At 46.1% G+C, this 13,556-nt stretch overlaps 1 protein-coding gene across 1 annotated transcript in view; it reads right to left on the bottom strand.

The window, feature by feature from the left end:
- Positions 1-13,556, bottom strand: part of MEGF9 (multiple EGF like domains 9) — a 280,573-nt gene that overhangs the window by 189,359 nt on the left and 77,658 nt on the right. The window contains exon 2 of the mRNA XM_078642182.1: positions 7,481-7,682. Within this exon, the coding sequence (XP_078498308.1) occupies positions 7,481-7,682 (202 nt within the window). The remainder of the gene's footprint in view (positions 1-7,480; positions 7,683-13,556) is intronic.

The following is a 13,556-nucleotide window of genomic DNA, read 5'->3' as shown; positions in this document are numbered from 1 at the left end:
GGTTGCTCTGAGGAGTTATTTTCTGTCTCTAGAAGACCATTTGGTACCCAAAACCTATGTTTTGACCCAAAAATCAAGTAAATAGGTCTCATGTTTCCTGATATATTACATCACAACAACACAATAGCCATTTTAAAATATATGTCATCCAGAAAAATGTGGCCCAGATCAGCAATGTCAACTCAAGCTAAATTACTTCTCTTATGATCCAAAAACACAAATCAAAAAAGAATCTCTGGACAAAATTTTTTTAACGAGGTATATCAGGTGGGCGGGATTATTTCAAGTGCTTTAATAAAATCCCAAATCAATCAATTAGTTGAGGTACCTGTTCTGCAGTCAGAGTCAATTTGGTAACTTGTATCCAGGAGTGAATAGCATTCCATTGACCTCGGTTTGATCCATTCCTAGCGCTGGCACAAGGCCCGACCACACAAGTTGCGCAGCTGAGAGTTTTACGGCACAAGTGGGGCAATGGTGGGTGGTAGAAATTTTGTGGATTCCTACGGAGTTCCAACATTTCCATCACAGAAATGTTAGGAAAATGTGAGACTTCAGGACAAGTTTGTAGGTTAGCAGGGCATTGTCGGTAAGAAACTCTCATAGTAGTCACACAAGGTACACCACCCTGGAATCCCCCGGTTGTCTATTTTAAAAAAAATGGCTGCAGTTGGTAGGTTTGCATGGGTGGTGCCAAGCATGACCCAAATCCCGCAGCTATTTCAATTGCTTATCTCTTCACGTAGCACTTTAGAGCCTTTTAGGTCAAAGGCTCTTGGCCCAAACACACAAGTGAGGTATCATTTTTTAATCTGGAGATTTGGGGGAATGCTGAGTGGTAGGACATTTTTTGGCTTCCTGCAAAATCCAGAAGTGCTCACAGAAATGAGAGGAACATGTGTTTCTAGTCAAAGTGTGAGGTTTGCAGGGCATTGTAGGTAAGAAAATGGTGTGAGATGCATGAGAAGCACACTACCCTGGATTCCTACGGACGTGCAGGTTTCAGAATCGTCTGGGTCTGGTAAGGTTTTCCTCGGAGCAGCCTACCCAAACACAAAAAGTGCAGTTGTTCACCTCTGCAAGCGAGACAATATTGGGAGTTAACCACGCTCTTCTGGCACAAATGTCAAAACGACACCCAAAAGAATAAAAATGTCCGCACAATTACCATTAGGCTGAGATGTTTTAGTCTGCTGGAGAGGAGAAAATCTGATGAGGTTTTAGGAGTGAGTGTAGGGCCGGATGTTAGGATGGGTAAGACTCACCCCAATATTTTATTAAGAAATATAAATTCTTGCCTTACAGTGTGATTTGACCCCCGGGGCAAACTGGGGGCAAGCCTCCTATCTGTCCCTGGGGATAAAAACTGGCTGGTTTGTCTATTTTGTGGTTTAGTATGGCCGATGTCAGAGTGCAAAACTCACACCACTTCCTTTTGGCCCAAAGGCAAAGTTCCTGGCATCAGGTGGAACCTCCAGAACTTTCCCTGGCTTCTAGTGGGCTTTCTGTCCCCCTGGGGGTAATTACCCCATAGAACCACCAGGAGGAGCTGAAAGACTGTCCCCCCCCCCATTTAGTTGGGGATTACCATGCCAGGATATATATTTTCTTTTAATTCCTGGTGTCTAGTGGGTATTTTGACCCCCCCCCAACCAGGGCAGATCAGGGGTAATTGCCCCTACCTGCCCCCTCTCCGAGAAGGGGGGCAGAAAGACACTTTTCTTTGCGTGGGATTTGGGGGAGCTCAAGCCCTTGCCCAAGGGGCTGCTCCTCCTATCCCTGGCAGTAAGTGGGTGGATCCCTGCTTGGGGATCACTCTCCTGTGTTGATTCACAAGCAGGGATCCACTGGGAAGTGATATCATTGGAAAGGGGAGATTCTCCCTTCCCAACAATATCTCTCCATGAGGAATCAGTTCTTGGGGGCCAAGATATGCCCCTGAACACTGATTTATAGAAAGTAAAACGAGCCCATCTGGTTTTTTCCCTTTTACTGCAATGACGTCAGCGTGCCTTATGCACCAATCATCACTGCAGTAAACCCCCCCCCCCAAAAAAAAAAACTCAGGCTGCTCAGGTAACTCTTCCAGAGCAGCCCAGGGATAAAATAAAGGACTAAACTACAAAATAGGAACCAGGAGTGGACAATTTTTAACGGGGTCCAAAGTATGCGTCCAACCAACTTGTAACCAAATAAATACTTAGTTCCCCAGACTTAAAGAAAGGAAAGGCAAGAGGTGTATGGAGATGGGAGAGAGGCAGGGAACAAGGTGTTCCCTTGTTGGAACTAGGGGACCTCACACACCCAGAAACCTAGGTGTCATGCTTCATCATTGGTCTCCTGCTCCTCGTCAGACTGGCGCTGCAATGTCTGACGGGCGCCGTAGGCGCTCTTTGTTGGAGATCTTCTGTTCCAGCCAATTTTTGCGTGCGTGTGAGGGGTCTGGTGTAAGTGTAGTCGTGAGGGAAAAGGTGAGGTTTAAAAGGAGGTGAGTCAGTCCACAATAAACTTTATTTGGGGTGGCTGGCTCCCTAGTTTAAAAGGGTGGGAGGGGAGGAAGGGACTGTATAGACTACAGTGAACTTGCTCTACCCTCTAAGAAGGTCGACATGTTTCATGCCTATGTGGCAATTCTTCAGGACCTCAAGTGTTGGGTACTACACAGTGAAAATAAACAATGAAAATTAATAAAGATTCTGAATACAACCTCATTGGGTCAATCAGGGAGCAAGCCAGCAGGTCTTGCTCTGGAGGGGAACCCTAAGAACAACCCTAACGGGCCCCGCAGTCTGTTCCCGTGGGGCAGTTCGTGTGGTGAAATACCTGTAAGAGAGAAACACATACAGGCACCCCACCGGGTTTGTTCATATCAAGAATGGCAGCAAGCAAAAGGTCAAGAAGGTATAGGGACCCCCTGACCAATACGAGGACGGCAAATATGTGGATGGAAGACCCAAAAGAGAACTGATTCAGTCCCCCTCTGGGGCCCTGGAGTCAGCCCTCGACGCATGGGTGCCCTGTGTTGAAAGCGCCACAAGGCTTTATGGATCACCGGCCCCGATCACCGTCCTCGTATTGGTCAGGGGGTCCCTATACCTTCTTGACCTTTTGCTTGCTGCCATTCTTGATATGAACAAACCCGGTGGGGTGCTCTTTTTTTCAACTCTAAATTTCCTCTAGTTGAGTATAGGCAAGATAGAAGGTCCCTTTTCAGTTTCGCTTTCAGGATCTTTGCAATGCTAGCTGAATTGCGAAAACAATTTGCCAGCCCCAGGGACTCTAGCTGTTTTTTATGTAACTGAGCCAGGGTATCTTTATCATGTGATCCAAGTTAAAACAGTCTGAATAATTGCACAATTTAAAACTGGTTCGTCCTTCGCCCAAATGGAGTCCCACAGTAAAATCGGTGCTAATTGTATACGAAAGGACAAAGGGATCAAGCTAAGTTCACTGTGACAGATAGTAGCAGGGAGGCTGTTGGAGACTTTCAACAAGTGTCTCATAAAAAAGTTCTCGGCTCTTTGTAGACCCACTGAATTACAAAAAACCCATACTCCAGCCCCATACAATATGACGGAACATGAGTGAGCCTTATCGAAGGGAATAATTGCATTAATCGGTCTTGAGCCTAGCTTTTTCGTGAATCTAAAAACTGCCTCCAGGTTTTGGTTAAAACTTCAAAATCGTGTTTCCCTCCATTACATCCCATCATTTCAATACCTCTCAAGGCTACGCACAACTCATTACATTCCACCTAATCTACCACTCCCTGGCTCTGCCAATAACATCAATCAATATTTTTCAACATCAGCTTCTTAGCGACAATTTTAAAACAAACTTTACAACTTAATTATTTTAATTGCCCCAACTTCCTAAATATAAAAAATATGATGCACTCTCACCAGGTGCATTCTTCTTCACACAACCTCACCCCCGGAAAACTAACCAGAAAACTACACACACATCTAACCTTACACTTTAAATTCTCAGGCAATTAAAATTCCACACATCAGTCCCAAACCAAGGAACGAGGGTCCTAAATAACCACCTCCATCATTCTCTCTAAGCCTGCACGAGACAAACTAAACTCCATTCTCTAGATCATGAATAACAAAGCACACCTGGCCATCAAGAAAATCAACCCACCGTCTAACACACACTGCTAATGTCTGTAAAACAAAATGGGGACTGTTGGAGCTGGCCCATTCTCCAGGGTTATCCCAAAACATTTTGCCCTCCTCCACCTTTTTTTCTGACCTTTTTGAAACTTTAAGACTTTGGGCACTTTACTACTGCTAATCTCCTGTGCTAGCTCCTCTAAACAAGGTATGATTGGCTTACACCAGTTTGGTAAATTTGATTAGAAGTCTCTTGTACAGTGGTATAAAACATACCCAAGGCCCGTAAATTAAATGTTTCTAGTGGTCCTGCAGCACTGTTTGTGCCACCCACAGACGTAGCCTTTCAAATCTGTCTCAGACTTTCCACTGCAGGGCCTGTGTGTGCGGTTTACTGCCACTTGAACTTGCCATTTAAAACTACTTGCCACCCCTTAAAATTCCCTTTTATTACACATAGGTTATCCTTAAGGCAGGGCCTCGGTAGCCCCATGGGCAGAGTGCTGTGTAAGAAAAAGATAGAACATGTGCTTTTATGTGTGGCATATCCTGTTAGTGACAAACAGCCTATTTTAGAAGTGTGTGCCGGGCTCACTATGCCACTGGATTTAAGCTAGCCTGGCTGATGAGGGGCCCAGGATGCTTGTTTCTGGTCCATGGAGGACCTGGCTTGGCAGTTCGGTTTATACTGCTCCCATGAGGAGCAGGGTCAAGACTGATTTGTTCACGGCAGCACCTAAACGGGGGTGGCATGGTGAGCAAAAAAGCAATGGATTTAACTTAGATCTCTTGACTGGGGGTGAATATTTGATTTGTTCCGCATTCCTTCCATCACTTGTGTCCTTTACTTTTAGAAAGTGGGCATTTCTCTGTGCTTATGACACTTGTGTTTGTGTTTTGCAGCCGGACTCCAATACAGGTCGGGGCTGAGTGACAACTACACTTGGTGCATACTTTCCAGAGAGCCTCAAAACCGGAAAGGCTGGGTGTGACAGGGGATACATCTGCATACTGATAGGCTTCCTGGGCTGGGAGAGGGAGAGGTGGTTCACACTTAACATTTGAATAGGTTGTGTTCTGCCCACACACAAATGGCTGATTTTCCAACAATGTCACGTAGACGAACAGCAGAACAAACAGATCTATAAATCATTAAACAGGTAAATTCATCTTTTAAAAGCTGGAGATGACGTAAAGCTGCCCAACACTTCCTGATGTTTATAAACTTTAAAAGAGGGATAATAAAATCATGTCTGCTTGATATACAGTTGGCAGAACACGATGGTCTGGAGCCAGGGCTGGGCTGAAAGGTATTGTTGTGCATTTCTAAGGGTTCATTTGAAGTCACCCCTTCAAAGACATTTTTGAGTAGAAGTACTGGGGCTCTGACCTAATGTTTGCAGACGCTGTGTGGGACTTGTAACCGGACACTGCTCGTTCTACAATCTGTTGGCTTTGGTGCCCTGCTAGTGCTCTCCAAGTGCTTGCAGACTTGCCCCCTGTTCACGAGGTCTCAGTATCAGCAAAGACCTCTGTCATTTTACTATGCAGTGGGACTCGGTGGCTCCAAAATCTGGTAACCATGAGGGACAATAATCTAAAATTACTTACAAATCACTGTGTAAGTAGCAGGGAGAGCAGGCGCTGCAGACCCCAGGGCCCGTTGTGGCCAAGATCAGCGCATATCCATTGTCTTGCGCTTCACCCTTGAACACCCCGCACAACTAGTTTGCTGCAGCGGATGGTGATGTAGCATTGCAGCTTTATGAAAAGGAGCTGCGCAGAGCCACTGCCTAGCACCCAGGGGCGGGCCAGCCACACAAGGTTCGATAAGATGGTATTCCTGCCGGAGTCACCCCCCACACCGAAGTTAGACCTTTCCCCACGACAGGTACAGTGGGTAACAGAGGCTTGGGGAGGGGCTGTGCAGCCATCTCACCTTCCTTAGCGGCCGGGCCTGCCACAGGACAGATTGACAGTTGGAAGGCCCCAGAGGCTTGTCAACACACCGCAGGAGGGTGGGCATTCATGGCCCAGAAATGGCGGTAAATTGGCCTCCTTGGTTCAAAGCGGACCTGCTTGAAGCAGGCAGCTAAGCCACAATCTAAACTTGTTGCCCCCTGTGGAGTTATTTCATTTGGCCACGAGTCTGGGAGAAGGGACGTTTCTTAATCCTGTATTACTCTTATTACGGACGTGATCTTCATAGTTTTTAACTTGCTTTGATCAGAACAATTTTTCAATACGTACATTGGGAAGAGCATATATGGTAGTTTTGTAGTACATTCACTGTCATACTTGACAACTGCATAATGTGCAAACTATTATGATTCATGTCGTTTTGGTCTTGTGATATATACAATATTGAAAGCATATTTTTATATACCCCTGTGAGGAGTCTTTTTTGTGGTGAATTCATAGCGTTGCTGAACGAGGGTGTTGCACAAACGCTTTACACACTCCCTCGGATGATCTGCCTGCTCTGCACCAAGCTACCTCTGGGTGAGCACAGGTTAGCTTGGTGTTTTATCTGACTTGCCCTGACTAGAGTGGTGGGTTCTGCCTGGCTTAGGTGCATACCCTAGCCAACCAGAAACCCTATTCCTAACAGAGATCCATAAATCAGTTAGAACTCAAAGCAGCACACAAAGCTTACAAGCATTCCATTCATGAAGCCACAGTTGCCTGCTAAATTCATACCATCCATGACATTGACAGTAAGTGTAATGCTGGTGTCTGGTCAGTTGAAGACTATGAAAATGCAATACCATCTCTTACCATTCTTCACTCAGTCAATAAATTCACCAACATTAACTACATATCTCTGACCCAAATAAATATAATTCACAACAGAAGCACTGGCCGTCCCAATCAATCCAAAGATTCCCTCAACATTGGTGCACTTAACATTCTTTCATTACTACTCTTCCAGAGAATATCTAATGGCAACTTAGAAAGCATCTTAAAATCTCTCAAACCATCCTGAAACTGGCTGACCATTTGGTATCTTGGAATTTCCGAGTGGGCTGCAAGGTATGCAGTCTTTCAGGGCTACATGGTCTGTTATGATCCAGCCCTAAAAATGCTCAGACAATATACTTTAGAAATTGTACCATAATCTGCACAATTTGGATCCATTTTTAAAGATTTTAGTCCGAGAACTCTACACATCCCTGGAAGGAAACAGGTTCGATTACTACACCTACTCACCATTTGCACTGTTTTTTCTGCTGTCAGTTACGAGTCTGTCCATGATCAATCTACTTTCACAAACTTGTCAGATGGATAGAGTATCTCTAAAGGCAAGATGGACATCTGCAGAACATATTGTTTACATAATGCTTTTCGCCAAATAAACCTACCTGTCACAGAGAGGGTTGGCCGCTCCGGTAACATTACAATCGCAAGGAAGGCAGAGATCACTGGTTTGGTTTCGATAAAATCCATCATCGCAGTCTCTACACTGCAGGCCAGTGTAACCTGGTGAGCATGAACACTGCCCTGTCGTTCGGTTACAGTCATATTCACTTTCGCTTCCAACTCTGCTGCAATTACACAAGAGACCTGAAATGGAAAATAAAACAAATCAAACCATGAAGTTAGAGCCCATACACATTACTCTTAGATCAGCATCTGATATAGGCTCCCAAGCCCCTTATGAAATGTAGTCGACAGCGAGTTGAATCACAAACGGTGTCCTGAATTATTAATTAACCTGTAGAAATCGAACTCATTTCTAGGTGTGAGCATGTTCCCTGGTGAAAGTGTACAAAGTTTTCGGGGAAAACCCTTTCTGATGGAATGAAAACGTGCCCTTGACTATACTAAATACTCAATACTTGTTTTTTGAATCATGAAACTAGAAAGAGCAAAGGGAGAACATAGGAAGTCACTGTAAACTCAAGAACATGCTGGCTTGAATGCCACCCTCTTGAGATTACATTAAACTCTCACCCACTCCCATCATTAATACTGAATACACTGCATGTTATACACTTACTAAATGTACAAATGGTACATTGGTTTCTACGTTGCACTAAGTAGGCAAATCTTTCCAACTCCAGCGTATAGCATTTTCTCCGAACTTAAAAGTATCAAGTGCAGATGGAAAAGCCGTACTGCCATAATCAGTTTCTCCTGGGCACCTTTATCTCAAACTGGCCAGCTGATGTGTCCCCGTCAGAAAGGGGCACTAAAATAGTGTCCAAGCTCGTGCAACAAATATTGTTGGGTTTCTTTTTGTGACGGTTTAAGCAAGCTGTAGTTGCTGTACCAACCGTCCAAAGCGTTCCCTTGATTCAAACAACGCATGCATTTTAGTTAATTTGTCCGTTTAAATGGAGAAGGGATGTTGGTGACACGTTACCAACAAATTCAGCTAAAAAGAACAGTTCTGAGCTCCGAGAGATGTAGGCAGTTGTTCCCGTCGTCTGGGCTCGCATTTCATGTGTGTGTCTTCTAACTTCTGGAGACTGGCCGTTGTGTGCACCGGGCAATCCCCCGGTCGGCCGCAAGGATGGGGGCCGGTTTTGGGCCCTGGGGGGCGTTTTTGTTACAGAGCCGTTTTTGCAGCATAGCTGCAAAATCGGCCCTGTAACAAAATCGGCCGAAAAGCAGCCCTGGCAAGGGGGGGCCGGCCGAGCACTTTGCCAGGGCCGGTTTTGGTTCCCAGTCCGGCCCTGAAGGTCACACATGCAATGCCATAGTGGTTCAGTAAAGATTAGCTCCTACAGGGCCACCGTTCTGCATTGATCTTTATTAGTTCTCTTGTTCCTTTGAACGCGGTCTAGTATACGTCTGAAACAGCAGGACTTATTTGATACTAACAAATATAATGGCACGCGCTACACTTCCACCTATCATTAAACATTGTTGTACTGGTCATGTACCCCACTGAGTAATGATAAGACTACCTGCTACCATGCGAAACGTGAATGCTTGTCCTGTTCGGAATGCATCAAAAAATGATTTTTGAACAGGATACGGTAGACTATAAAAACTCCCTTATCCATAGCTTGTTGTGACCATGGGCCATTGCTAACTAGAGACAGTCCACCCCCACTCCCCGACTGCGGCGCTATCTTTATACGGGCCACATTCCCAGTCGGGTTTTAAGCGTCCCATGCTTTTTTTTGCAGCATGGCATCTTCCTTAGTCTGGGCCGTGGTGCTGCCTTTAACATTCCTGTGAGTTGCCGCTCTGTGGTGTAGACTTCTCTGAACATCACTGAAATGGCATATCTAGTTTCTTTATAGATTTTCAGAAAGACTTCAACCACGTGCAAACCAAATAAAGTGCCACCTGTCTTGGGGCACGAAGTCAGGCGCCACAACAACTACCATTACATTATTTGCCTTGTGGAGTATTATACAGTGTATTCAAATCTATCTCCCTAATCCAGGCCACTCTCCAACACTAGGACGTTGCTGTGTTGTTCCCTTTCCCCGCACACCAAGTCTATTTGTGTACTTCGTCTGTGAGTACGGACTCCACTCCTGGGGTTTGCCCAGCTTCATCTATATTTATTTGTTCAGTTTCAATAGGTCTGTTGCAGTGTGTATGAACTATTGCCCAGATGCATCAGTGTTGTGCAAATTTAATTTAAAAAAAAAAAAACACATGCATGCTACAGACCCAATTACACTTACTGCAGGGAAAAAAACAACCACAAATTAAAAGAATGAAAAGTGAAAATGGAAGAAAGGTGCAGTTAGCTTTCCTGGACTTCAGGAGAGTAGGAGTTGTTCAGAGACCTGCCAGAAGTACACAGATGCAATTATAGAGGGACTACGGCACAGCCTTAAGATTCCTAAGAACCACTTCTTTGCTAATGACCATTTGCAAGAACAACCACTTGGAGACCATCATTTGTTAGTAATTGTGGTGGTGCAAATGGCTCAGAGCAGCACATTTTAAGAACTTGCATATCACCCTGGGTAGCATACGAATGCAGGAAAGAGATACAGAAACGTGCCTGAATATGACCCCACAGACCCTTCCACGTCCTTGGTGCACATTTCTGTAGTCTTAAAATTGCTTAGGTGCACAAGTGTAACCTCTGTGTGTTCATACAGGGGTGTTTGAACTGTATGAACATACTGAAGCCTTCTCATGAGCACTACCTCAAATTAGTTTAAGACCATATCACGTTTTATTTTTAATTCATTAAACTAGCAACTTTATTTCAACTGACGAGTTTTTATCTGCAAGGGTGACCATGCTATGTACTCTAAAGTGGTTAGATTTGTAGTGCTGGATTTGGAGCATACGCCTCTTAACACTCCAAGAGGTGTTAAGGTAACAGAATAATGTTTTCAGGAAGGCTTAGAGAGACTTAAGCTTCATGTAACAGAGGAGTCTCACATCATCATGGAACATTTTACACCATCAGCTTGTTTATACGGCTATTGATTTGGATGTGGCTGTGCGAAAGTTCGACTCAAGTAAGATTGTGAATTTTTACATGGACGACGAAGTGCTTATTTGCTGCCTATAGGAAGCTGGCTCTGTATATGGTATACCACCAACTAGGTGGTTACACGATGCCTAGAGTCCAGACATTCACCAGAAGTGTAGAGGGATCAATGCAAAACCAAACTGATCCATTTGTGATAGTGTTGGCGAGCAGCCTTAGGCAGCCTAACTCAGAGGAGTGTAAGACATTTGTTGTGCACACAATGACCAATAAAAGACACACAACTCAAAAAGGAGGCCCACACAAATTTTAGAAAAATAAGCGTTGTTTGAGTTTTAACACCAAGATCTCCGCAAAAAAGGAAGTATGTTTTTCTGGAAAAATACTTTAGTCTTTCAAAAGTTGATACATTTTCAAACAGTTCAATGTTACCCTATGGAGGAAAACAATAATGCGGTTTCACAGGTAAGTACCCAACTTACAGTTCCAGTCTTCAAGGTTTAAAATCAGCAGAGGGCAATGTTCAGGTAAGTACAAAGTCAGCACCTCTAGTGGCACAGGGGCGGCCGGGTTCAAAGGTCAACTTTGGAGATGGGCGCAAAGTTTTTCAAAGACTGGACAGTGCTAGGAGCAACGCTGCCTGCAGGTAAGTAAATCAGTTGCAGAGGCCTAGCTTCGGGGATTGGAGCAAGCACAGGAGGGGCTACAAAGCAGCACCAAATATACACCACCAGCAGCATAGGGGGGGCTGGGTGCAGAGTGCAAAGACGGTGTCGTGTGCCCAATGCTTTTCAATGAAGACACTCTGATGCGCAAACAGGCTGCCGATGTTGAGCCGGAGGCTGCACGAAGGAAACCAGCGACAGTAGAGGTAAGTTGGACTTGGGCTTAGGATCGCTGGGGAACCTTTTCTGAATCAGTGGGCCACCTGGACACAAGCCGGAGGCGTTAGGTGCAGAGGGGTCATGGATCACGGATCTGGAAGACACCAGAGTCCTTGGTGAGTTCTGGTATTCTTCAGAAGCAAGCAATCCTCCCAGGGTTTGTGAAGGTCGCTGACTGCTGGACAATGTGTTGATTCTTCTCAGGATTTTCGAGGGGTGCAGAGAGCCGAGAAGTGAGATCTGCGCAATCGTGAGTAGAGCACCTGCTCCCCCCCTTTTTTTCACGAGACTGTCGCTTGTTCTCGCCTCTCCGACCCCACAAGATCCATAGACTTTCCAAAGTGACTGTTCCAACAGGTGTGGGGACCACATACCTTTCCACTGCTGCCGGGGGGCCCCTTCCTAATTGCGCACTCCTCGACCCTGCGCCAGGGGGACATATTGTGCAGACTGGACTTCATGATGCCTCTAGTAAAGGAAATAAGCCCTCCAGCCAGAGACCGATTAACAAACTATCGTGGGGTTCTAAAGGTGAGCCTAAAGATGCTATCCCGGATACCGTATCTAAAACTGCGACTCCTCCTCCTGCAACGAGGCCCCCCACCCTAGAAGACGTGATGGAGGCGATCGCTGGGGTCCGGTCCTCACTGGAGACCGGTATAGACACTGTGAACATTGAAGTGTCGCTGCTACGTGCAGACCTTCGCAAAATGGACACTAAAGTGTAAGACCCAGAAATCAAAACCACGGCGCTTGTTGATGATACCTCCACCCTTCAGCAACAAGTGGCTCAACTCCAAAAGCAACAGCTGCAAATGGGGGTGCTCCTTGATGACTATGAAGGGCGCGCGAGGCGCAACAACCTCCGCATCCTAGGTGTCCCGGAGCGCCTGGAGGAGCCGGCTACTGATCTTTGTGGAGAACTTAATATTGCAACATCTCCAGCCAAAGCAGCTTTCCAACTATTTCTCCATAGAGCGGGCACACAGAGCCCCCGGAGGCAGGCCGAACGGGCGCCCTCCCCCGCCCTATCATTGCCAGTGTGTTTAACTTCCGGGACCGGGTGGTCATCCTCCAGAGGGCGCAAGCGGGACCACCACTGCGACTAGACAATGCCCAGATCACGATCTTCCTTGACTACACGATGAAGGTTCAGGCTCGTCGGCGCAGTTTTCTTGAAGTAAAGAAGGCACTCCGAGCTCAATCCATTAAGTATTCCATGCGGTTTCCAGCCAAGCTGCGTGTTGAGTCGGATGGCAAGACTTGATTCGAGTCCCCTGCTGAGGTGTGGGATTGGCTGGAGGGGTGGCGTCAGCCTGCGGCCACTCAAAATCGTCGCAGGAGATCGGCGGACCACTCCGGGCCAGAAACGCTACCTGAAAGCCAGGATCTGTTCACGGACACTGCTCAAGGTGACCAATGAGGCTTTCGTTCATCTGGACTCACTCCATAGGTCATCCCGAGAGAAATATTGTATGCTCCATGACCTGCCACTTCACTTGGAGCGCTTTTTCCTCAGACCGTCTACATATTGACTGCCTGTTACTCATTCCTGCTTTTCATGCGATTTCCCTGATGGCTTCTGTGTTGGGTTCCGCTCACTCCTTGTTTTAATGTGACACTAATATTGTTGTGGCTATCCACATCGACTTTAGCTGCACCGGACTATTTCCTCTTGGACTCCCTGGGCGTGACCTTTTCAGCTGCTCGCTCCTTTCAGCTGCTACTCCGGGACGCCGCCCTGGAACCAGCCCTGGGATATTGGGACCTTTCTCTTCTGATCGGACTGAGTTTATTGACTGATGCCCATCCTGATCTACTCATATCCCTTTTTCCTGATCCGGATAATATGGAGCGTACTGCTCATTTCAAGGTTTTTCTGTATGATGTGAATGTTATTGTTGATGTAAATTGTTCTAAGATGCACTAGGCTAGTTAATCCTGTACATTTGCAGCGGGGGCATCTTTTTGGCTCTCCACACACCCCACCAATGTATGGGAGGGCGACAGGCACTCTTCCTAGTTGGGGAGTGGATAGTTCTAAGTCCGCGAGCAGGGGGGCAGGGAGGGGGGGGTCGGGTTGGGTGGGAAGGGTGTTCCGTTTTGGTTTCTTACTACTTTCTTTGGTCATTTTTAATT

The sequence above is a fragment of the Lissotriton helveticus genome, chromosome 5_1 (genome assembly GCF_964261635.1).
Source record: "Lissotriton helveticus chromosome 5_1, aLisHel1.1, whole genome shotgun sequence".
NCBI classification, from domain to species: Eukaryota; Metazoa; Chordata; class Amphibia; order Caudata; family Salamandridae; genus Lissotriton; species Lissotriton helveticus.
The sequence above is the reverse complement of the archived record's forward strand: the minus strand, read 5'-3'. Positions and strand labels throughout refer to the sequence as shown.